Below are 26,969 nucleotides of genomic sequence, written 5' to 3' on the forward strand. Positions count from 1 at the left end.
GGATCCTCAATGCTTTATGGTCATCCAACTAGTATACCTATTCTCATTGCTCCTCAAGGAAAATAAAAACTAAGAATCACGAACTTACTTCTTACCTTCCCTTTCTCAATACTGGCTGCACACTAGAATTACCTAGATCATGTTTTTGATGGCCTTGGGGCTATCCCAAAACAATTAAATCAAAATGTCTGAGTACGGGAACCACATATCTACTCTACATTTTTTATTCGTACCCAAAGCTTCACCTGTTCTTTCTCACTTCTCTAACAACCCACCACCCTGATCCACAAGTTATCTTAACTTTTTCTAATAACTTCAATCGTTTTCTCTCATAAGTCTAAAACTATCCTAAAATGTAAAAATTTATTACAAAATAGACTAAAATAAGCAAACAGGTTATTTTGAGCTGTGTCATTTTAAAAATTAAAGGTCCAGCCCTGGCCAGTGTGGCTCAGTTGGTTGCAGCAGCATCCCATACACCAAAAGGGGGCAGGTTCGCTTCCTGATCAGGGCACACACCCAGGTTGTGGGTTCTATCCCCAGTAGGGGCACGTGCAGAAGGCAACTGACTGATGTTTCTCTCTCACATCAATGTTTCTCTCTCTCTCCCTCTCTCCCTCCATTCTACTCTCTAAGATCAATAAAAAAAAAAAAAAATTAAGGGTCCATATTTAACAATTCATTAAACAACATAATGCATTAAGTAAAATATTACCTAGAGATGTTATTTAATAGTATGTTATGGTTAATGTTATCAGAATACATAAAATTACATGTAACTGTGAAATAAATACTTTGATAATAAAGTATTTCTAGACTACACTTGCCAGAAATACAATGATCAAATACTTGTATTTTTTCACATAGTGGTGAATATAGGGAATCATTGTATTCAATTTTTAGGAACAAGCAAATTATTTTCCTAAAATATTTATGGTATTATACCATTCAAAAGACATTTTGTATTTTTAGGGGAAACTGAATTCTTACACTAAAATGTCAATTAAGGCGGTATTTTTGCCTGCCTGGAGCTTCACAGCATCCCTTAAGCATATATACCTTCCCTGTCCATACGTGCTATCCCAATTCTGGCAATGGTGTTGATGCTCACTTGAGTACTGATCCTCAAATTTGACAGGGGGGGATTAAGAAGCATCTGAAGTGCTGTTTTTCAAAACACTTCTGTTCACCACATTCTCTACCCACTTTTAGCTATGTCCCAATATATGCTCATTACTAGGCTGTGAGAAGGTCCTTCTTAAAAAATTCAGAACACTAAACTTCCCTTTCTGCAAGCTCGTCTGAACAAAACTGACTTGTCATTAATAACCTCCGTTTCCACCAGAGTACACAATGGTTCAGAAACCTAAATAAGGCCCACAGATGGATGAATACACAATGTGCAGAGTTTGGACGTGGAGCCACCACCCAAAAAGCAATTGTTTTGGGGGGGAAAAATGGTCAAGAGGTCAGCCAAGAATAAACCCGAGCTATCCTTAACCACTGAGGAAATGGAATATATATAAAAAAAAAATCTCCAGGACCAAATGGTTTTACTGGAGAATTCTATCAAACATTCAAAGAAGTAGTAACATAATCTTCTAAAACTGTGTAATTTTTCACAAGCTCTTCCAGAAAAATAAATGAGGAGGGAACATTTCCCAACTCACTTTATGAGGTCAATATTACCCTGGTACCAAAACTGGACAAAACAGCATAAAAATGATATAGATTAATAGCTATCATAAACTTAGATGAAATTTTTTGAACAAAACATTAGCAAAGAGAATCTGGCAATGCAGAAAAAGAAGAGTATACCACAATTAAGTGGGATTTAGTCCAAAATGTAAGAATGGTCCAATATTTGAAAATCAGTCAGTGTAATCCAGCATACCAATAGGCTAACGCAGCAAAATCATATCAATTCACACCAATAGAAATTTGATAAAATCCAACACCCATTCAGGGTAAAAACTCTCAACAAACTACAAATAACGAACTTGACAAAGGACAACTTGACAAAGGACTTCTATAAAAATCCTACCGCAATATCATACTTAACAATGAAAGACTGAATGTTTTCTCCCAAAGATCAGATCAAAATGTAAAACATAAAGCTTTTAGGAAAAAACAGAGGAAATAAATTTGGGGATGTAAGGCTAAGCAAAGAGTTCTTCAAATGACAAGAAAAGTAAGAACTGTAAAAGGAGAAAGTGATAAATTGGACCTCGTCAAAATTAAAATCTGCAAAGGACCCCTTTTATAAGCATGAAAAGAAAGCCATGGACTAGAAGAAAATATCTGAAAACCACACATCTGACAGACTAACATCTACAATATACAAAAAACTGAAAACTCTAATTAGAAATGGGCAAAAGACATGAACAGACACTGATGAAGACATATGGATGACAGATAAGCATGTGAAACAATGTTCAACAAGAGAAATACCACATGAAAAAGATGTTCAGTACCATTAGCCATTAGAGAAATGTAAAATAAAACCACAATGAGATAGCACTCCATCCCTATCAGAATGGCTAAAATAAAATAGTGAAAACACCAAATGCTGGTGAGGGAATGGAAAAACTACCTTTCTTACACACTGCTGGTGGATATGTAGAATGATACAGCCATTCTGGGAAACACAGAAAATTTCTTATAAAGCTGACCATGCAACCACCATACAACCCAAGCTCCACACTGTCTGGTGTTTAGCCCGGAGAAACAAAAACTTAAGTTCACACAAAAAGCTGTGCAAGAATTTTCACAGCAGTTGCATTTGTAATAGCCAAAAACTAGAAACAACACTGATGTCCTTTAACAGACTGATGGTTGAACACACTGTGGCACATACGTATCATAACATATTACTCAGTAATAAAAAAATTAAACTGTTGATAAATGCAACGACTTAGATGGATTTTGAGGGAATTACAGAAAGCAAATAAAAACCAAACCGAAAAGGTCAGACTCTGTATGACTCCACTTATATAACAGTCCTGATAAAATACAGAAGTGAAGAACAAATTCTGGAGGTGGGGACTGGAATGGATGTGTGGGGGTGGCAATAACGGGCAAGAGGAAAGGTTCTCACGGGGATGGAAAAGTTCTGTATCTTGATTGTATCAACACCAACACTTTGCTTGTGATATTGTGTATAGTTCTGCAAGATGTTACCACTGTAGGACAACAGGTAAAAGATATATGATTTGTTTGTATTATTTCTTACAATTGCGCACGAGCCTACAATTATCTCAGAACAAAAAGTTTAATTAAAAAACAGCATTTGCTACATATGTATTATATTTGTACTTGTCCAAAATTTTCTCAGTATGTTCCTACTAGAAAATATTTCATGCATTTCAAATTATTTATTTCTATTTCACAGGAATGGACTTCCCTAGTAAGAGTGTCCTCTATTAAACTGTTATAATAGATTACATCTAAGGGGGCTACTTCACTGTCTACAAAATATAATTAGATAACCTACGAGGCAATATTCACACCAAATTCTATCACATTCTTACCTTTATATAGGACATAAAGATAACAAATATTTTTCATGATTACATGTGGAAATGGTCAATAAATATGTTATACAATAAAAGGATATTGGCCTAGCAATGTCATTTCCTAGAATACAATGATTTTTAGCTTATTTTTAAATGCTCATAGTTACATTTGACCAAAACATTGGACAAATGTTTAATTCTATTATGTGCATTTATCTTGCATATAATAAAATAAATATATAAGCATGGGAGACTAGTGTTTTAAAATTTTGAAATGCATTCATTACCTGCACACAGAACACTGCCGCTGAGGCTGAAGAGCTGTGAACATCACAATCATAGAATAGTTTCGAGGTGGTGCCTTTATAAATTTTCTGAATTTGTCGCCATTCATTCGGAAGATTGAGCGCCTGGAACTCCATTCCATCAGCTGTTCTACCTTTTCAGATAACAGATTCTGCAATTAAACATAAGAATTTAAATTTACACAGGGCTAAAGTCCTTCAGATTGTATTTCATATAAACAAAATTACATGAGATTATATTTTAGCCAACATTATTTTTCTGTTAATGGTAAACAAAAACTTATCCAAGTAATCAATGTTAACAATACCAGTAATTATAAGACACATCAACATATATACCCTGATGATCCACTGATAAGAGCACATCACTTCCCTGGTATTCTTGGCAAAAAGGTAAAGCTCAGTCTAACCATGAGAAAACACTAACCCAAGTTTAGTAACATTCTATAAAGTAACTAGTACTCATCAAAGGTGTCAAGTTCATGAAAGACCAGGGAAGACTGAGCAACTGTCACACACTGGAGAAGAGCAAGGGGACATAACAACTAGATGCAAGGGAGAGCCCTGGGATGGATTCTGAAATGGGAGGGACATTAATACAACTAGTGAAATGTGAATAATGTCTATAGGTGAGTTCATAATTCTGAAGCAATCAATGTTAATTCTTGTTTCAGATAATGTGCATATTGTTATTCTTAGGGGAAACTGAGTGAAAGGCATATGGGAACTCTGTATGATTTTTGCAATTTTCTGTAAGTTTAAAATTATTTCAAAATGTAAATAAAAAATATAATCATATGTTATAGAAATACATTAGGTAACTTTTTTAATGTACCCAAGTTTTACCTATTGGTCAGTCTAGGCTGGGATAAAAGCTTCTGTGCTATAAATTCAGAGAGATTACAGCTTAGTGTAGCTTTGTACTGGCGTGTTTTCAAAATGAATAATTATCCTTTAATTTGTGAAAGTACTATGACCAGGATCATAAAGGTGAAAAAAAGAAAACACTCAGGCAAAACTCCTAGCTCCAGAGGTTTTGACAGACTCACTGGGAAGCATGCAATGAAGAAACTGAAGCACAGTTACAAAATGTATGTGTTTATACATGAGAAGAAAGCATTCCCTAATTCAGAAATATTTTCTGATTATCTACTGTGTGCCACGCACAGGCTTAGGACCTGAGAATATAATAGCAACTATGATACGGTCCCTGCCTTTATTGACTCTACAGAGTGATGTTTCTCAAAATTTAATAGTGTACTAATCCCTTTTAGAGAAAAGAAATTCTCTCAGCCCATTCTCCCAGGTGTCTTAATTATTTTTAGGATGTTATTCTAATATATAGAAATATAATAAATACAAACTCCTTATAATTCTATCTCACATAACTAAGACAAATTTAAAACCATTTACAAAGGTAATGTCACAATTTATATTCATAGAACCGTACTTAACGTGATAAGTGAGGGTGTTTAATGAAAACTAAGACGGCACTGGTTACCTGAAAACTGCACTGCCAGTGAAGGTACACATTCTTCATACTGGGGGTGCAATGATTTATTGTTTTTGCCACTTGGTAAGATAATTGTGTTACAAGAGAAAATGGAAGCCAAATCATAAAAACTTTACAAAGTTAAAGGCTAAGCCAAGATATGGAAACAACCTAAGTATCTATCACCACATGAATGGATAAAGGAAATGTGATACGCACACACACACACTCATACACACACCCCCCACACACCCTACACCTCTACACACCCCACACCTCTACACACACACCCCACACACCCCACACCTCTACACACCCCACACCTCTACACACACACACTCACACACACCCCCCACACCTCTACACACACTCACACCCCACACCTCTACACACTCATACACACTCACACCCCACACCTCTACAAACACACTCACACACACACCCCACAAAGTGGAGGCCATTGTGCTAAGGGAAATAAGCTAGGCACAGAAAGACAAATGTCACATCTCATTTATGTGTGGAATCTAAAAAAAAAAAAGGAAAAAAAACTCAAATTCATAGTAGAATGAATGGTGGTGGTGACCAAAAAGCTGGTGGGGTGGGGTGTGGGCAAAGGAGGACATACTGAGCACATGGTACAAACTTTCAGGGGTCAGCGGAGTAAGGTCTGGACACCTCATGTACAGCATGGTGACATTAATAATAATGTATTATATACTTGAAATTTGCTAAGAGAATATTATCCTCTAGTATTCTTACATTTAAAAAAGGTAACTGGGATTTGTGATGGATATGTTAATTAGCTTTGTTGTGGTAATCATTTCACAATGAATACATATATGAAAACAGCATGATGTATACCCTAAACATACAAAATTTTTAATGGTCAAAAATAAAGTTAAATTTATTTAATATACAAAAATTTAATTTAAAAGGTTAAGGGCTAAGGACTTTTGTTTTCAAAAGAGCCCTCAAGGTGCAAGGTTGAGAATGGACTGGAGGAGGGACAGGCAGAAGTCAACTTAAAATGCTGAGAGCAGGGAAGAAGCGAAGGGATACGAGATACGCAGGCGTCCTGAGCAGCAGGACCTGGTGGTCACAGGGGAGTGAGACGGCAGACGGAGTCAAGGATGACAAAGTTTTTGCTCTGTGCATGTGGGTGAATAATTTTCTCACTAAGACAGGGGAACGCAAGTGGAAGAGCAAGTTAGTAAGAAACTGAGTTCAGTTAAGGGTATGTTGATTCGATGTGCCCGCCTCCTGTTGAAGGGCAGGACTGTGGTCTGTTTGCTCCTCCTGTACACTGGGTGCCTGAAATAGGCCACAGCACACAGAATGCACCAATAAATATTTGCAGACTGACAAACTACAGCATGCTAAGTTTTTAAAAGTATTCTTCAAAAAGTCCATGGACTTTAAATGTTCGATTACAGTTGACATTCAACATTATATTAGTTTCAGGTGTACAGCACAGTGGTTAGACATTTATATACCTTATGAAATGATCTGCCAATAAGTCTAGAACCTACCTGGTACCATACATAGTTATTACAATATTACTGATTATATTTCTTATGCTGTACTTTACATTCCCATATTTTGTAACGGTCAGTTTGTACTTTTTAATCCCTACACCTTTTTCAACCAGCCGCCAATCCCACTCCCATCTGGCAACCATCAATTTATTCCCTGTATCTATGAGTCTGTATTGTTTGTTTGTTTTTTAGATTCCACATACAAGAGAAATCACATGGTATTTGTCTTTCTCTGTCTGATTTCACTTAGCATAATACCCTCTAGGTCCCTCAATGTTGTTGCAAATGGTAAGATTTCATTCTTTTTTTACGGCCAAGTAATATTCCATTGTATATATGTACCACATTTTACCCAATTGTCTATTGAAGGACACCATATCTTGGCTATTGTAAATAATGCTGCAAAGAACATAGGGATGCATGCATTTTTTTTGAATTAGTGTTTTGAATTTCTTCAGATAAGATGCCCAGAAGTGGAATTGCTGGGTCCTACAGTAGTTCTTTTTTAAATTTTTGAGGAACCACCATACTGTTTTCAATAGTGGCTGCACCAATCTGCATTCCCACCAACAGTTCCCTCTGGTTCCCTTCTCCACACCCTCACTAACAGTTGTTTGTTGACTTATTGATGGCAGCCATTCTGACAGGTAGGAGGTGGTATCTCATTGTGGTTTTAATTTGCACCTCTCTGATGATTAGTGTCATTAAGCATCTTTACATATGTCTATTGGCCATCTGTATGTTATAGTTGGAAAAATGTCTATTCAGGGCCTCTGCCCACTTTTTAACTGGATTGTTTGGTGGTTTGGTTTTGTTTGTTTTTGGGGGGTTAAGTTGTATGAATTCTTTATAAATTTTGGATATTAACCCCTTATTGATGTATCATTGGTGAAAACCTTCTCCCATTCAGTAGGTTGTCTTTTCATTTTGTTGATGGTTTCCTTTGCTGTGCAAAAACTTAGTTTAATGTGGCCCTATTAGTTTATTTTTTCTTTTGGTTCCCTTGCCCAAGGAGCTATATCCAAATATATATATTATATGTATACATATATATATGTTTATATATGAGCAATATCACCAAGTTTACTATCTATGTTTTCTTCTAGGAGTTTTATGGTTTCGGGTCTTACATTTAAGTCTTTCAACCATTTTGAGTTTATTCTTGTGTATGGTGTAAGTTAGTGGCCTAGCTGCATTTTTTTGCATGTATCTGTCCAGTTTTCCCAGCACCATTTATTGGAGGCTCTTGCTTCCTTTGTCAAATATTATTGACCATATAGGCATAGGTTTCTTTCTGGACTCTCTATTCTGTTTCACTGATCTATTCAACATAATAAAGACTATGTATGACAGATTCACAGCTAACATCATACTCAACGGTGCAAAGTTAAAGACATTTTCCTTAAAATCAGGAATAAGATAAGGATGTCTACTTTCACCACTTTTATTCAACATGTTACTGAAAGTCCTAGCCACAGTAGTCAGAAAAGAAGAAATAAAAGGGATCCAAACTGGAAAGGGGGAAGTAAAACTGTCATTATTTGCAAATGACATATATCTAGAGAACCCTAAAGATTCTACCAAAAAACTATTAGGGCTGATAAATGAATTCAGAAAAGTAGCAGGATACAAAACTAATATTTAGAAATTGGTTGAATTTTTATATACCAATAATGAACTATCAGAAATATATTAATAAAATAATCCCATATACAACCATATCAAAAATACCTAGGAATAAATTTAAACAAGGAAGTAAAAGACCCATACTCTGAAAGTTATAAGATACCTCACATATTTTATACCTGGACTGGGAGTACCTAAGAATCAGCATTTTTCTTAATATATTTTATGTATAGTTCTAACATGAAGCTAGGTTGAGGAGCCACTGTTTTATTCGGTCTCAGAAACACGGCACTTCTATTGTATCACCAGGCCTGGCACAGGGGAAACCCCTCCCTCGCCCGCTTTCCTCTTCCTGTCACCCTAAGTGAATATGCCCTTGTCCCAGGGGAGCCAACAAGGGCAGAACGGCATGCAAGGATTCTCACCAAGCCACCCAGGGGCTATCGGTGCCTCCTTTGCCAATACTTCTGTTAGACCACCTACCACCCTTGTGATCTCTCCTAACACTCTCAGTTCCTCAAGGGCAAAAATCATGTCTTATGACCTTTTTAGTCCCAGACTCTTGAAAAGGTCCAAAGGGCATAACAGACACTGAAGCTGCATGTAACCAAAGTAGGAATTCCACTATCCTTAAATTAGACATTTTTAACTAAAAATTTAGGGGTTAGTTTGAAATTCTCTCTACAAGAGCAATATAAAGATAAGAGAGAACCAAACTTATTTCTAATTGAGCTCTGGTAATTTTAACATTTTTAAGTTTACTTGAAAATCACTAAAACAAATTGGTATTCTATAAACACAGGTCACAGGCAAATTCCTAGGAGTTTAAATTTCACATGCAAATATATATCACTATTTATAAACTTCTAAAGTAGAAGTTGAGAAAGAATGAGGCCTCTGCTTTTTTAGAGTATTCATTTCTGAACCTATTCCTATACTACACTAGGTTGTTTACTTTTATTCCACTTTCCAACCACAAGGAGCAGAGCGATCAGTGTTTATATCTCCTGCCTCAAGCAACTTTCCCTGTTTGAAAGTCAACAATCCAAGAGTCAGAAGCACCTGAAACTGCTGTAAGATATATGGCTCTGACTCATCACTTCAGACTCTCTCATCTGTGCGAACTAAAAACACAAGTAATGTTAGCTGCATCACTTCTGAATTTCCTCATCTTCACACGCCAAGGAAACATTAGAAGGTATACAATAAACTGTATTAACTACATAAATGAACTTTATAAACAAAATCACGAACCTATCGAAGCCAAATTAAAACTTATGCCTTCCCACCTCACTAATGTCAACATATCGTCACTGATAAAGAGCCAACGACAATTAGCCATATTCATTTCAGAAATTATAAAAATTAAGTTTATTTTTAAATGTAGCATTACCATCCATACCTTAATATGAGGCTCACAATCAACAAAAGGAAATAAATATTTAATGAGTACTTCCAATGTGTCCGGTACCATACTAGGCATACAACACGTCAGGTGCCAGCCAACATCCCTATTCCACTGAGAAAAATTCAGGTTCAGAGAACCTAAAATTTTACTTACTCAAGATCAAAATAAGTAGGGATTCAAACTCAGCTTTTCTTTTATTAATTCCTTTGATGTTTTCTCCATGTAATAGTGGTGTGTGTGTATATGAGAAAGAGAGATACGTTCATTTGTAATATCTCTCTCTACACACACACAGGCAATCTTTAAAAAAAACAAAAAACACCTGGGGAACTATTTAAACAAAAGTAGACTTTTCTACACAGTGAGACAGTTTATTATGAAAGTTCCTCTAATTTAATTCCCTGACTAGGCCTAGGAGTTAATTCTTTATAAGTATGCACCATTTATGGTAAAAACTAGGCCAGAGAAACAAGTCTTATCTGTTTCCAATTGTTTAAAGGTTTTAAGATAATATAGAAAAATGTATTTTTAAAGTACCAATACACTTGAAGAACATAATAGTAAAAATAGTGAGATTTAAACATGAATTTAGAACACATAATTAAAGAGAGCCCAGTGCCAGATTCTCTATTTAGGAAGTAGTGTGCAGAAGTGATTGATCCGATTGGCTGTCACCTTTGTACAGAAAAAAAAAAAAAAAAGGTCTGGGAAGGGAAGGGAAAGGCATCATGGTTGACTCATACCTTCAAGAGCATCTATTATAAAGAAGGTTGAGCTAATTCTCCAAGGAAAATATTGCAAGGTGATACAGTAGACATATTCAGTCAGGAACAGAAATGTGATTGATGTGAATTCAATGATCTAAGAATCACAGGTTGAGCTGTGGTCTCCACACAGGGACACACTGTTGCATTTCTCTGTGACAGGACGATAGCCTTGTTTAAAGACAAGGTTGGGTGCATTTGTCCCTTCAACGTATGTATTTCCATTTTTAGGGCCATGTGCACTCCTTTCTGTTGGGATTTTTTGCTCGGTACTTAATGTAGGACAAGCTACCATTTCACTTCGGCAGAACCATCTCCTCTCTTTGAGTGTCCCTTTTGGTCTCTTACAGACAGTAATACTCAGGAATCTTAATTCCCATTCCCACTGGAGAATGAAACAAGTAAAAAAAAAAAAACAACCCTTCCCAAGGGAACTCTGTGCATTTCAGGGACCACAGAAACATCCGTAAGATGGAATATAATGTAACCTTTACAAACTGAGACAGCACCACATGTATATTTAAAACTTGGAAAATAATTTTCTGGCTCAAGTTAAATGATGACTCTGTATTTACATGCAATGTAACCTGACCAAATGATTCCTCCGAATCTCAGTTTCTTCATTTCTAGAACTGAAATAATACCTCACAACAATGTTGTTAAAATTAAATGACTTCATGTATGGAAAACTCGTAACAATCATCCTGTGACGGACAGGATCCCAAATTGTATTCCCTTCTCCTTAGGTCAGTTTCTATCAGCAACACTGATGGGAACAGTGGCTTCTAAAGGAACACCTACAATGGGAATTTTTTTAATCTCATTAATATCTTAAAATCTCAGAGCTCAAATTTTTCTCAGTACTTAATGTAGGACAAGCACTGTGCTAAGTTTATAAACGAGCACTGCAGATTACTAATTACATGATAGGCACTGTGTTAAATTCATGAAAATGAAAGAGGAAGGAGTACAGCAGATCTCCTCTCATGGCTGTATGGCAAAGAGGCTCTAGCGATAAAAATGTTGCTGATATCGGTGCTGCGGTTGTGGCTTTGCTGTTCAGTAAACGGCTGAGTGCCAGCTCAGGACAGGATGGCACATAAGATCTCGTTTCTGTGAACACTGAAACACTGAACACTGGTCGGTAATGGCTAATTTAAATTTAGCACAGAGGAAAATTCTGAAACCATGACTGGGACTCTGTGAAGAGTGTGTTGGATTCTGTCAGCTCCTGACACAAGGCTGGGAAATAGGAACACAGGTGTCATAAATCTACCATATCAGAAAAGAAAAAATAAATCTAATATTTGGAATCTTCAAAGAAGAAGTCCTGTCCTTACCTGTTATGCTGTAAACAGCAAGGACTAGCGGGTTCCACATATCAATGAAGTTAAGATAGTCAGTCATATTAACTGCAGACACCCAGTCCTCTCTCTTATATTTTTAGCTTAATGTTTTTTATGAAAACTAAATTTTAAGGCAATTCACTATAATAAACAAGCTGGCATAATCTATATGCCAGTCCTCAACATATGATGTTACTCAAACTGTAAATTCATGTTTTTACAAACCAACAAAAATACAAAGAAGTGGTACAGTTCGCTAAGCAACATGGAATAAAACTGTTCATTCCAAAATGAAGCTTACATAGGAAAAAAAAATCTTACTAATCTAGTACTTTTGTACTCATATATTGTTTCCAGCATTTTATCCCTAGTACATTTGGGAGAAAATTATTTTCAATTCCTGAAATTATTTGATCTTAAAAATCCATATTCATTTTCTTTAATATTATACAATTCCTCTCACACTAGAATAAAACATAAATGGCAATTAATGCTTCTAGAAACCAAAACACCAGAGATCAGGCACTGCATCACCCCACGTACATTACAAACTGGTCACTAAGGAGCACCAGGAGCCTAAGGGCACTCAGAGGACCACAGTGTGCTACACAATGAACAGGAAAACAGACTATTCTGATGAAAAACATAAAGTGCATGTAGTACACATGCCAAGAAGAGGGCAAAGATTCAAACAAGCAGTTTAATCAGTTAAGAACTCAGCAAATTATGGTATCTCCGCAGGAAATGTAACACACTTGGAAAACCTCAACTATCATTACTTCAAAGGTACAAAAGTAAGAGATTCGAAATACTTTAAATAAATCATACTGAAAGTTTTTTGATGTACTTAATATCAAGCTCTTTAAAGTTAAAGAAAGGAATAGTGGAAATCTTCAGACCAATTCCACCTCAGGGAAGATGCTAAAGATAACCTGGTACACCAAAGGGGACTGGCATCCTACGACAGGGACCGCGGTATCCACAGGGTGAGACGTGGAAATAGCTTATATACATTTTCTAAGCCCAACATGTCTAAGATAGTAAGTAGAATCTAATTAGACTCATATCTGAATGAAAAATGTAGAAATAAAGTTATCTGAGAAAACAGTCATATGTTTTAGAAAGGAGAAACCTTCAATTGACAGCACTACAATATTCAGTTAAGTCTCCTATTTCTAGAGACACAGAAAAATATTGTCAGCAGCACTCATGTAATTAGTGGCTTTATCAACTTCCCCGAAGAGCCCCATTTTCGCTATTTGTATCCGTCGGAGCATCCTGAACATGGCGAGCTCCAGACAGGCCCTGAAGAGCGCTCCAGGGCTTGGCTCCCTCCCTCCCTCTCCACCCTCCACATCACACATGCTGAACTAAGGCACAATTTGTAGAAGTTTAAGCTATAATCTAGGAGTTGATTATTTATTAGGGCTATTCAAATGTAATGTTTTATAAAAAGTTTCTAACTTCAGTTTTTCAAAGAACTTAGGAATTACTGTGGCCAAATTTAAAATTAATACTTCAGAAATTATATACATATATGCATAGCCCATGGACAGACAATAGTGTGGGGAAGGCCTGGGGAGGGGGTGGGAGAGGGGTGGAGGGGGTCAATAGGGGGGAAAAGGGAGACATCGGAAATACTTTCAACAATAAATTTTTTAAAAAGCTAAAAATAGAACTGGAAAAAATAGAGAACAGTTAAAATACCAATTTGACTGTCTAGGATTTCTTAATTCATAAAAAAGGGCAGTGCATTTGCATAAACACATCAATATAAATTCTGCATTGAAAAATATTAGAATTCTTGCTCCATAAGAAACCACTCTCCCATGGCAGTAATAAATTTTAAGAATTCTAATGGTAAATGCTTTTACCTTAATTTTATTAGAGAAAACACTGTATAGTATTTTAGAAATTTTATATTTGACACTAGTAGCAATAATAAAACTAGATTAATGAATGTACAAGATTATACAAATTTAGGTATATCAAGATGTAAACCTTATCTCCAAAATATAAGGCCCCACATAAACACATTGATACAAAATATAAACTGATTATACTGGTTAACTTATTAATCACACCTTTTAAAATATACCATAAAAATTCAAAAAGAAAAAAATCTAAGCATAGTTATGCAATTCATAGCAATAAAAATAAATACAGAGCATATTAAAACAATGAAATATTAGGGACTAGAATCATACATATGTGGCCTGTAACTAGTGAAAATATTCTACCATAACATTAAATGAAAAGACAAGACAGAATGGAAGCTAACGTGTTCACACTAATACAAGTATACACAAGTATATCTAAAGATAAATCATAACGTCATGTATAGAGTCAAAAATTGTGGGTTTTTTTCAGAATTGGGAGTTATTCTGTTTTAGTTTTTACTACAAAGTGAAGACAATTTTTTGTTGTTGTTTTGGGTGTTTTTAAAGATGGGGGTTGTCTTTGTGACTGTTTTTCACCGTAAACTGCTTAAGTACAATACTCCCCTATCAAGAGACAGCATCATTAGAATTTTGATTCCTGAAGGATCCAAATATGAAGTCATTTTAATAAGGGACAGTCGTAAAAGAGGGTAAATGAGCATCCCATTTTTATTCCACTGCATTTGTTTCTGTCACCATCTTTCTTGAACTCCGTATCTTTCTGTTGGATATTTATTCTTGTATAAATAAAAATCCCATTTTTAAACAGGTACCAGTTACAAAAATTCACAGCAGCTGTAAGAGTAAAGAAGAAAATCTTCCTGCAGCTGTACACAGCCATCTGGCCTTACCCCCTTGAGAGCATGGATCCAGGCAAGGCAGCCATTACCAGTGTTAATAAGTGCAGCAGAATATTATAATAATACATTACATCACCAAACAATCTGCACTGCTCTCGAAGCCAGGCTGTATCTAACTCTTCACTATTAATAGCAGCATACAAGGTGTTACAGCTAAAGAAAACTTTTACTACAAGAGTATGTAAAAACAAATACATCAACTATTTATAAATTGCAAGACTGATAAATGATTTTTCTTAGTAAGTTTATTCTTAAGTTGCACACACTAATCAGTGAAATCTGTGATGGTTAAACTATTAAAACCAAGAAAAATTAAATGGAATCCAACAGAAAACAAGCCAAGAGCAAAGCTTTAAACATACTTAAAATGTTTTCCAATATCTTTCATCAACCAAAATAAGATTTGGTTTACCAAATTCCTTCCAAAAGGCAGAAGCAAGTCAAATATTTTGGGTAGAACAAAAGATTTGCTTTGGTTAATTTGTATAAAAGGTTTTAAAATTATCACAGCTACCTACTGACTCAAATCTGTATTACCAGCACAGGCCCAAAATCTGGGGCCCCAAAGTCTCTAAAGGGCCATCGGACCTTCTAAATCAGTGTAGACAATTCCTGGGTTGGACTAAGAGACTTAAATTACCACCATTAAAATAAGCAGCAAATCTCTATCAAGTTATCTTCCTCCCAACACTGTCATGATTCTGACCTTGAGCAACGTGCTTACCTGATCTCCATATTTCACCTTTCATTGTATTTCTGACCTCTTCCCACTGTGCTACCCCTGTTGATAACGCCAGGCAACAATTCTTCTGCTGAACTAATCCAATTTCTCCTAGCCTTCCACAACCAAATATTTACTTTCCACTGCTACCTGACCAAGCTTTAAATTGGACTATTAACCCTGTCACCTACTGTACTGCCTTCATCACAATCTGCAGGCCAGTTTACCATGTTAAATTAAAAAATAACTTCCATTATTTTAAATGATAATTAAGTATAATTAGAAGATATTTACTTCATGAAACATTCAGGGCACGGAGAAAAAGAGTTATGAATAAAAATATACTCAATCCCAACCAAAAAACTGTATCTACTCATTTGATGTAAATTCTCCCAATGCCCACACCATCTGTCCCACTTTCAAAGTCTCTTTTTAAGTCAACAAATTCAGGATTTTATAGGGAAATGCAACTACAATTAATATATGAGGGTATTAGCACAGTAACAGAGTACATAAAAATTGAAGTTACAACTTATGAACAGTGTACCACATAATTAGCCTATACTTACTACTGTTATAAGGAATAGTAACTTTAGTTCCAAATATTTTAACATAGCACTCCTTAAAACATGATATATTACAGTATTCTTTCTGTGAGCAATTATGCATTTAAAACAAACTTTAAAAAAGACTTCCATTTCAAAACCTCTCTTTATTACAGACAGATGATATGCTCCCAATGAGAACACATGGCTATAAAATGGGAAGAAATACTTAGATTTTTAAATGCCTTTCTGTAAACTCATTCTGAGAAAATAAATGTGATATTAGTTTAAGCCTAGGGAATACTGGCTAGCAACTTGGAGTTCTTTTACACAAAACTTTAATTCTAAAAACCTAGAGAAATATGTTAAAATATACCCTTGGAATCTTTATTATTCAATTGGTCAAACTACAGTCATTCACTAAAATTACTAACTCTCTGTAGCAAACCTTTGCAAGGGTTCAGAACAGAGCCATCCCAAGATGTATCTCAATGGTATTTTGAGCTACGGGCAACAAGACCCTGACAACTCCAGAGAAACTTCTGCTCCCCCCTTAACTATGTAGAAGAATTTAAATTGGGAGCCTGGCCCAGGATTAGAGTTATCACCACAAATGACTTCTCACCTATCTACAAGACAGGGCAAACTAATTACTGAATATGTGCTCTCCCTGCAATGACCTTCTGAAGGCCCAAGGTTCCTTACCTCCCTTATTCCTAGCTCAGAATTTCTTATACACGTCAATTGCCCTTTCTGCCTCTGAACCTCTCATGTATGTGGGGGTTCTCATACATATGTATGTAATTAAATTTGATTATTTCCTCTTGTACAAGGAAAACAGACTCCTAATATTTTGTCCAAGGAAAATGTACTGCTCTAAAACAGGTGTGCTTAAATACACAAAAGGAGATGAAATTTGTTTTAGTATTTAGTTTTAACATCTCCATCATGAGGAGTAAACCAGGCTACAGTACTGTAGCACCAAACAGAGCCCGAGACTTTAGTGACTGACAGCCACACAACAGTCCAGAGCAGAAGGCAGGACAGAAGGGAGACTCGCCTCCACACCTAGGCTGACGCTGCTCTGCCACGTGCAACACATGGCATCCCGGGTCACTCTCTACATCGCCAGTCATACAAGAAGACCTTTCATCAGTCAGGGTTCAGCCAGGAAAACAGAAAAGGTTCCATATTCCAAATGTGAAGGTACTTAATACAGGAAATTAGAGGCAGCTTAGATCATTGGGGGTGCAGGAAAAACCAAGGTAAGGAAAGCTGCTACCCACAACCAGCGTGCGGAGCCAAAGCAGGGCGATTCTCAAGAGCTCACCCGGAGCTCTGACGCTTCCTGAAGGCTCCCACCAAGTACCTTGGTCTGCGACATCTGGGTAGCGGGACAGGCTCAGCAATGCCCCCCCCCCCCACAAGATGTCCACATCCTAGTCCCCAGAAACTTGGAGCACATTACCTTATGTGCTAAAAGAAACCCTGTACATGTGACTGAGTAAAGGATCTTGAAAGGAGATTATGCTACATCAGCCAAGAGGGCCCAATATAACCAGGGAGTGTTATAAAAGGGAGGCAAGAGGATGCAGGTAAGGAATCAGGAGGAACTGAGGCAGCGCCCGCAGCCGAGGGCAAGGAAAGGGGTCCTGCCCTCAGAGCGCCCACAAGGCGCCAGCCTTGCACACACCCTGACTTTTTAGCCCAGTGAGGCTGATTTTGAACTCTGCCTCTCCCAAACCCTAAGATAAGAAATGCGCCGGTTAAAGCCAGCGCGTCTGGGATCAGTCACTACAGCAAATGGAAACCTAAGAGTGCTCTCCCGAGTCTGCTGCGCCTGTTTCTGAAGGGCAGCGGCTCTCCCCTCCTTTGCCACCTTCTAAATCTCGGGGCGCAGGCCACAGGCCCTCATGGGGCAGCCGTGCTGAATCAGGGCAGAGACCTCTGAGCAGGGAGGGGCGGCCACAGCAGGAGCCGGGCAAACCTTTACAGGCCAGGCTAGGGACTGCTAAGGGCTTCCAGCACATTCCACTGCCCAGGGCTCTGTCCAGGGTCCTCCGCAAGCGGAGAGAAAGCTGGGGATGGAGCCTAGCTTGTGTCTATGCAGAAGACAGACAATGATGTGGGAAACGACTCTGACACACCATCAAAGAATTCAGACAAAATATAATAAAATCTGATAAAAAATATTAAAGCCACGGCAGGAAAGCAACAGAAGAAGTAGCCTTCTAAAAGCTGCTGGCGTTATGGTCAGAGTCCTTGTGTACACACAAACAAAAGTAGCTATTAGAAAGATGTATGCATCTTTCAAGCCACCATAGGATAAAGCCATATAGTGCTGATTTTCTTATGGTTCTGTAATTTATTTTCTGTAATGCCGTTCTGCTGGCAGCTGAAGAAAGGTGCTACTATGAATGTTTCAAAGAGACAAGAAATCACTTTTTATTTTTTATCTTGGCTGACAGAGAAATGTTAGCTCAAATAAATACGGCTGTCTCAACTTGGGCAGCTTCCTAATATTCTCTATTGCATTCATAAGCGCACTTTGGAAATACAGGATCCACTGTTATGAGGCTCACAAAGATCCAGAAAAATGAAAACACATCTGACTTACTATTCAAAGTAAATAATTTTTCTGTTTTGAAACCTCAAGTAAATATCTGATAGAAGAATAGTGGTTTATCCTATAATGAGTAAGGGGAGGGAGCATTCCCATTAAATTCTTAATTCCTTTTTAATTTTTATTAGTTTCCCTTGTGAAAAAGAAAATATCTATTCTTCTAAACTTCTTTATCAGTTTAATTGGTATCCTGAGGCTGTAAGATGAGTGAGCTGTTTAAAATAATTCTTATCATTTCTAACTACTTGTTTTTGTGAATAACTATTTCTCAGTACTATGCAATTTCAGAATGATGAGCTTTATACACTATTGTACCTGTTTATGTTGATTTTATAAGCCACCATTTAAATATATATACAAATCTCAAACATGTAAGCTCACCTACTTTAGTAGGTAGAATTCTAAAATAATCCCCAATGACCAATACCCTTATAAAATCCCCTTCCCATGAGTATGGACAAGCTTGCGAATGTGACGGGAGAATACATCCGTACTTATGTTACCGTACATTCCAAAGATCTGCAGATGTAAAATCTCTAATCAGTTAACTCTGAGTTACTCAAAAGGGAGATTATACTGGGTGGGCCTAACCTAATCAGCATTTTCGAAGCAAGTAAAGTGTCATAGAAATGATCCTGCTGGCCTGGAAGAAAGCAAATAACCATGTTTTACTACCTATGGAGGGGTCCACATGGCTGAGGGTGGCTCAGAGCCAAGAGAACATAGCCAGCAAGAAAATAAGAAACCTGGTCCTATGACTGCCAGAAACAATTCTGCCAACAACCTAAATGAGCTGGAAAGAGGACCTAGAGATCCAAATGAGAACACAGCCTAGCCACACCTTACTTTCAGCCTTGTGAGATCCAGAATAGAAAACCTAGCTAGGCCATGCTTCTGACCTATAGAAACTATGAGATAAGAAATGGGTGTTATTTGAAGTCACTAAATTTGCAGTAATTTGTTAGGCATTGATAGAAAACCAACATACAAACCATCTTTGTTTTTATATCCCATTTCTTAATGCTCATAGTGGATTATTCATCTTAAGAGAAGCATATGAGTGATGGGAAGATAAATTGCTAAGCAATCTTAATACTAGCAACACCACACTGTCTGAGAGATAATATTATTTTAGATAGGACATTTTACATACATTCTACAAACAACAGCAGCTCAAAAGAAATCCATGAGACTACAATGGTCGGTAAATCACTGCAGTTCTTAACGTCAGAGTAATTCTGTAATGACACCCCAATTATCAGAAAATGCTTGGAAAAGTTTGTATCTCCAAAAATCTCTGAAGCCAGACTCCTGCCTAGTTGTTACTTCTGCTGTTTTTCCAGTTCCTTCTTAGGTATGAAAGCTTACTGAAAAGTAGATAATTACCTCTATTTGTTATTGGTTTTGATCGCTTATATCCAGAAATCATACAGTATTGATATATTTTTAATCAGAGAACGATGAATTATAAATTCATGCTGGCTTGTATCTCATCAAATGATCCACAGCTGGAACAGTCTGTAGGAAATTTAGTCAATGCTGATACTGCTAAACAAAAGGCTGTGATTTGTATAATATTTATCATGTTACCAAATTTCTACAAGATCATTTTAACAGAAGCAATATTCCACACATCTGTGACATATTGCAAAGATGAAAAAGCATATCTGCTTCATTAAAATGTCATAACATCAGAAAACTGGTTTGAGACCTTAAGAGTAAGATATGAGAAAAAATGAAGGTTACCATCAACTGCCTGACTATTTCTCATTTTCAGACTGCAATGCTATCACCAAATCAAAGAAAAAGCTTATGCAAAACTTTCAGAATCACAGCTAATTCCTTACATCATATATGTCTGGACTGCGTGCGCATTCCCTGATCTCTGGCAGACTCCAGGGCTACGACAATGGAAACCATCCTCAACTTTCAGGCAGGGGCACGGGTGGAGTTAGCACCCTCTCAGTTCCCTACCCTCACATGAAAACTCCCGCTCCTTTGCGAGTCATACCTTAAAAACAACATTATCTACTGTGTTTAGACACTGTCATCTAATGAACTCTTGGTCACTGCCCTTCACCCTCCCATTATTCCGAGTACTCCGTGAAGTCCCCATCAACAGTCTTCCACCTACCCTTCCAGCACCGCATCCCCCTCATCTCCAACAACAAGCCTCAGCACCAGTCACCCGCCCACTGCCCACTGCCCACTGCCCACTGCCCACTGCCCCGCTCTCATCTGCACTAGAGAAACAAGCACAGAGATGCCACTATGGGAGCACAGAGGAGGGGTCCCCCAGCCAAAATGGGAGGAAGGGGAATCTGCCAAAGGTGACACTTGGAAGGAGCATGTACAAGTGGTGAGATATAAAGCAGGAGAGTTGCAGGAAGCCTCACTCAGGAAAAGCACTAAAAAGCATGCAGAGAACTTTGGATTACACCCTACATAGGCATTTCAATCTTATTTATTAAATACGTTTTTATTGATTTTAGAGAGAGGAAGAAAGAGGGGTAGAGAGATAGAAACATCAATCAGCTGCCTCCGGCACGCTCCCTACTGGGGATTGAGCCTGCAACCCAGGCACGTGCTCTGACGGGGAATCGAACCAGGGACCTCTTGGTTCATAGGTCAATGCTCAACTGCTGAGCCACGCCGGCCGGGCCATTTCAACCATATTTAAACAGCACTTCTCAAAGACAGCACTGGTCAGAGAAGTCTCAGGGAGTATCTTTAGCTGGGATTGGGGGAATGAGTGGTGAAAAAAAAGTCACAAATGAGTAAAGGCTTAAGACTAAGTGAATGTGCCCAAATTTCTGAGTTTGGCAAATAGATGTATGAAAATGCTTTAGTTAGTGTTAGTGACTGTAGGAGGCACAGTCTGGGGATAAAAAGATGGGACAGAAACCTACTTTTATACTTTCTTAATCCATGTAGCTGATCATTTTCTTGAAAACAGGATAAATTATTATAATAGCTGCTTTTTTTTAATATATCTTTTTTGATTTCACAGAGAGGAAGGGAGAGGGAGAGAAAGAGAGAGAAGCAAAAATGATGAGAGAGTCATTGATCGGCTGCCTCCTGCACGAGCCCCACTGGGGATCGAGCCCACAGCCGGGGCATGTGCCCTGACCGGGAATCGAACGACGATCTCCTGATTCCTAAGTCGATGCTCAACCGCTGAGCCACGCCCAGCCGGACTATAATAGCTGCTTTTGATGATGGTTAAGTCCACTGGAAATAATTAAAGAATTTGAGCTCTTTTTTATATTATCAGAAGTGTTCACTACAGATTCTAAATGACGGTGATTAGCTGATAAGTATTAATGATGTAAGAAATAGAGACATCAAAATAAAGAAAACCTACGATATACTAGAAGAGCAAATGATATACCACCAAGAGGCTAGTCTCCCACAAAGTCCTATGAAAACATGACTGAGCATTCAAAAATTAGTTTTTAATGACTGTATTCAATGTAAATAAGGAAAGTGACTATAAAAATCTCTAATTAATCTTCTTCGCCTATTAACTATTTCTCTTGACTCTATTCTTAGAGAATATAACAAAACTAATTATTTTTAATGAATGAAAATACCTTCATCAAGAAATAGATATATACATATAAACAAAAATCCACATATACCACCAATTCTTCCATGATGCAAAATCTCCTACTGGGAAGTTCTCAAACAATGCAAGAGTTTAGAATTCCCAGTGTTTCATAATAAAATAAGTAATAGATAATTTATTCCAGTAACTATATAGCTTATAATTATTATAAAGTCAGCTTATTTAGCAAAAAATCAATTTTCAAAAATGTTATCACATTTTAGAATCTCATCATCACACATAATGCTTTCATTTAAATGAGGAACATATAATAAATAATAGCTACTAATTATTAATCATCATGTTCTAGACATTGCACTAAGCACTTTATATAGTCTTACTTAACCCCAACATCAACCCTGAGACGTAGGTATTATATCTATATTTTAAGACAAAGAAACTAAAATTCAGGGAAGTCAAGTGGTTTGTCTGAAGACATACAATTAGGGGCTAAGTTATAACTGAACCATCTGTCTGACTCAACAACCTATGGTGGTAACTATTACTTCCTTAAAAGCGACTAAGGACTAAGGTCCATTCTTCATTCCAGGGTCAACTTTAGACTTCAATTTGGCTTTCCCAGAACAAAGGAATACATCATCCATGCCAAGTCCACTCTGCTACTTATGTCAGTAATATGTAATGTAGTAAGCAAATTAAATTCCAACTGCTATGCTTTCTGGTTCAATGGTTTCAAGTCTCATACTGGGCATGCGGTTCCAAACGCAGCAAAGAAAGAAGCCACATGTGATCAACACCATCCTGGCACACCCCTAGAAAATACTACATTAGTGACCAACCACTTCCCAACATTTCCAATAAAGAATGTTTTTCTTACGTTATCGGAAGAGATCACAGTTTATAAACTGAGTACCAGACAGAGAACTCATCAAGATTGTAGAGACATGCATGTTCACTGAGTAAAGTATTAAAACGTCACTTTTGTTATTTTGCTCTTCTTTTTCCTTAAATAAAACAGGTGTGCTCCGCAATACCAACATACAATACAGGCATGCCTCGGAGATATTGATGATTTGGTTCCAGACTACCGAAATAAAGCAAGTCCTATACTTTTTGCTGGTGGATAGGCTTGCCTTCAATTTGTAAAAAATGCTACAACTGTGAGGCTCAACAAAACGAGGTATGCCTGTATTAGACTCTCCTGTTTAGAAGAAATAAAAGCAGTTTCGGAAGACAACCTTTGTAAATTCTCAACAATTTTCTCAATTTTCCATTTAAAAGTATTTTAATGGAGACGTTAACATAATTTATAATTATACTAGATTAACAAATGTTTTCACATAAGTAGTCCTAACTGGAGATGCTACGATGCTTTGGAGATGGACACTTTTTAGACTTTTTAGTTTTTTCTTTCAACTGAAACTTGCTGTGATCACAGTGATATTCCTAGGAGATAAAGCAGAATTTCCATGGAGTTTGTCATTGTTTTTTTTTTTATTGCCATCTGCTGTGGTAACTCACAAAAAAACCCTACTTGAAGAAAGATTATGAAATCTAAAACTCTTGAAATGTGATATATAGATACCAAATGCTAGAAGACGTATCTTTAATTTATATTTGTAAACACAGTTTTAACAATGGTTGCTTTCTAACCTTCTCATCACAACTCCGCCAAGAAATTTTTACGGCCCCCTTGCATGTTAAAATTAAAAAGCTAAAGGGAAGAATACTGAGTTCAGAGTTGCTCCAGGCAAATTGTAGAAAGAGAACCAGGCTCCTTTGCTGGTTTTTCACTCTCTCTACCCAGCTATCAAGAACGCTGTTGTAATACTTTAAACCCGAATTCGGTTTTGAGCCACGTGTAAAAATCTTCACCAGGAAAAAAAAAATCTTGAATTAAATTAAGAAAATACTCTTCCTACAACGATGTACGATTAGAAACCTTACATTTCAAAAAAAAAAAAAAAAAGTGTTCTGATCCTGCTGGATCCAAGGTAAAGCCGGATGAACGGAAACCCACAAATAACAGAAGCAGCAGCTCCGACCCACGCGCCCATCCACGCTGTCTGCGGGCGAGGACTGAAACCAGGGGTCCGACCTCTGCAAATGAATTTGCCTCACCTCACATGAGATTGCGCCAACAGGCACTGAGGTCAACATAAAAAAACAAGCAGAATAAGGGGCCTTCTCGGCAGCCCGGGGCCTCCGGCACGCACGCTCGCGGCAGGATTTCCACCCGCGCACGCACGGCCGGCTCCCACTCGGGGTCAGGCGCGCCCGGGGCCTGGACGGGCGAGGTGCCGCGGGGCACGGGCGGGGGACCCTTCGCGGGTTTGGGGGAGAGCCCGGGGCGCACCCACCCCGCAGCCTGCGCGGCCCGGAGGCCGCCCGCCCGCCCGCGGCCATCACGCCCACGCCCGGTTGCCTAGCAACGCGCCCGCCGCACGCCCGGCCCGGCCCAGCCCGGCCCGGCCCCGGGGGAAGGCGCCGGGAATCGCTTCTACCTCTTTCTTCTTCTGGCCTCCCCCGAGCTGGATGCACAGGAGCAGCAGCAGGAGGAGAAAGGGGAAGCTGCCGGCGGGCAGGTAGCGCAGCCGCCGCCCCGCCGGCCTCCGGCGTGAAGGAGCGCCCCCGGCACCCATCGCCGCAGGGCCGTGTCTCCTCCACGCCCGGTAACCGTGCGCGCCCAGCTCCCGGCGGCGCCCTACCCCCTACGCCTGTCGGCCGCTCGCCGCGAGCCCCGCCTGCGCCCTGCTGGGTGCCGGCCGCTCCGCCAGGGACCCGTGCGCGGGGCGAGGACGCGGAGAGGAAGCTGACGGCGCATCCGGTTCACCTGGCGCGGGGACCCGCGAAGGCCCGGCAGGGGCAGGAAGTGGGCGTGGCGAGGGGCGCTGCGGCGGCTGCGGGATGCGGGCTGCGGCTGCGGGCTGCAGGATGCGGCTGCGGGCTGCGGCTGCGGGGCGCGGCTGCGGCTGCGGGGCCGGCGCTGCAGCTCCCGAGCCCCGGCCTGTGGGCCGCCCGCCGACCTGCACGCGGGCTGCCCGGGGCCTGTGCGCCCTGGAGCCAGGCAGACCCCCGGCCCCCGGGATGGCGCAGGAGAGCCCTGAGGGGTTAGTAAGGGCCTGGCCGCCCAGCCTGCGGCGGGCCCCTTCCCAGGGACGCACTGTCGGGGACCCCGCTGTGGCCCCCACGCTGCGCCCTCCAAGCCCTCTGGCGTGCGCCCGGCGCCTGGAGGCATATCGCCGCCGCCACGTCCCCGCTTTGCCTCGCCTCCCAACCGAGGCGCCAGCCCGCACCCCTTTCAGGGGCGCCTTTCCTCTGTGCAGGGCGCCCCGAAGGAGCGGGACTTGACTCCGTTCCCCGCTCTGGGCACTCCAGGAGCAAGGCGACAGGCCGTTCGTGGGAAGTTTGACGCGGGCCAGCGCGTTCCCCGCCTCGCGCCCCTCTGTGCCTCCGCCGCGAGCGTTCGCGTGGATCCTGAGGCGGCTGAGCCTGATGAAGCCTGCTGACCCAGCCTTAAAACAGTGCTTCTAAAGGCGTAAATCCACAGGGCTCCGGAGGAATCAGTGAGAAGGAAAGGCCATTGTCAAAGTTAAAACGGCGCTCCTTCCGGCTGGTGGCCAGCCGACGCTGGTGTCTGGGAAATGCTGGAAAGCAGTGGAGGCGTGCGGACCGGTGCACAACATGCAGACTCCCCAGGGCGACCGAGACTGACCAAGAGGCGTGAGGGCTGTAGGTAAATCCTGCAAGCAATCTAGCAGCAAATCTGACGGCAATTTTAATACATACGGTAAAATATTTTGAAATTTCTGCTACCGTTATACTGTAACAGAAATGTCATTTCTACAAGAAACGAAGCCGTACACACGTCTAATACCATGTTTTGTTGCCTGCCTTCATGAGTGAAGTGAAGATTTTAATGAAAGGTTAACAGAAAAAATCTTTTTTTTTTCAATTCAAGGTTCACAGATGCTCTGAAATTCCATGAACTCCAGATTAACAACTCCTACCCCACAACTACCCTATGAGGGAAGTCCTATTACGACGATTTTCAGATAAAGAAATCAAGGTCAGAAGATCTAACTCAAAGTCATACAACTAGAAAAGAGTAGAGCAGGAATTGGACTGTTGGTAGGCTAGCCCCACAGCCACTGTTATATACTGTGCTGTGACACCTTTGTAAAAAGCACTTACAAATAAATCTCTCTTCTCTCTCTCTCGGGCTCTTCATTTCCCACTCTTCTGGGAGCATTTTTGCCCGTAGGAGTTATCACTTCCAAAAGAATAGCTTCTCGCTTTTGCCTTGAGACGCGTAAAAATGGCCTCAAATTTTCTCTGTTTGAAGCCAGCAGTAAATTTATGATCTGGATCAGCTAGACGTCTTCGCTGAGGTATACTTACCCCAATCAAAATTTATCCTCAGTCCCTTCCTCTCCCAGACTGCTCTTAATTTCTTTCTTGTAAATGATGGTACCGTGATCCCCCTAACTACCGATTTTCAGAGCCTCGGAGCTGCCTGCCGTCTTCCCCGTTCTCTCCATCCATGCTGCCATCCAAATTCAGTTTCGAAGCTACTCTGACTCCAGTGTCTTAGGACTATGACTTCCTCTCCTCATTTTGTTACTCTAGTCTGGTTTTGCTCTGGATTGAGAGCCATCAGACGCAGGGAAAGTTCCACGGTAGGGTATCTTAATAATTTTTGTCCAGAAGGTTAGGGGAAC

At 39.5% G+C, this 26,969-nt stretch overlaps 1 protein-coding gene across 2 annotated transcripts in view; it reads right to left on the bottom strand.

Moving 5' to 3' along the window:
- The window catches only part of TUSC3 (tumor suppressor candidate 3), an 89,253-nt gene extending 64,324 nt beyond the window's left edge, over window positions 1–24,929 (bottom strand). For both annotated transcript variants that reach the window (XM_087814131.1, XM_087814130.1), the window contains exons 1-2: window positions 24,753–24,929; window positions 3,803–3,972 (exon numbers count right to left, since the gene is read on the bottom strand). In XM_087814131.1, coding sequence (XP_087670257.1) covers window positions 3,803–3,972; window positions 24,753–24,890 — 308 coding nt within the window. In that variant the 5' untranslated portion in view covers window positions 24,891–24,929. The remainder of the gene's footprint in view (window positions 1–3,802; window positions 3,973–24,752) is intronic.
- Between the last annotated feature and the right edge of the window lie 2,040 nt (window positions 24,930–26,969).

The sequence above is a fragment of the Miniopterus natalensis genome, chromosome 2 (assembly GCF_054644295.1).
Source record: "Miniopterus natalensis isolate mMinNat1 chromosome 2, mMinNat1.hap1, whole genome shotgun sequence".
NCBI classification, from domain to species: domain Eukaryota; kingdom Metazoa; phylum Chordata; class Mammalia; order Chiroptera; family Miniopteridae; genus Miniopterus; species Miniopterus natalensis.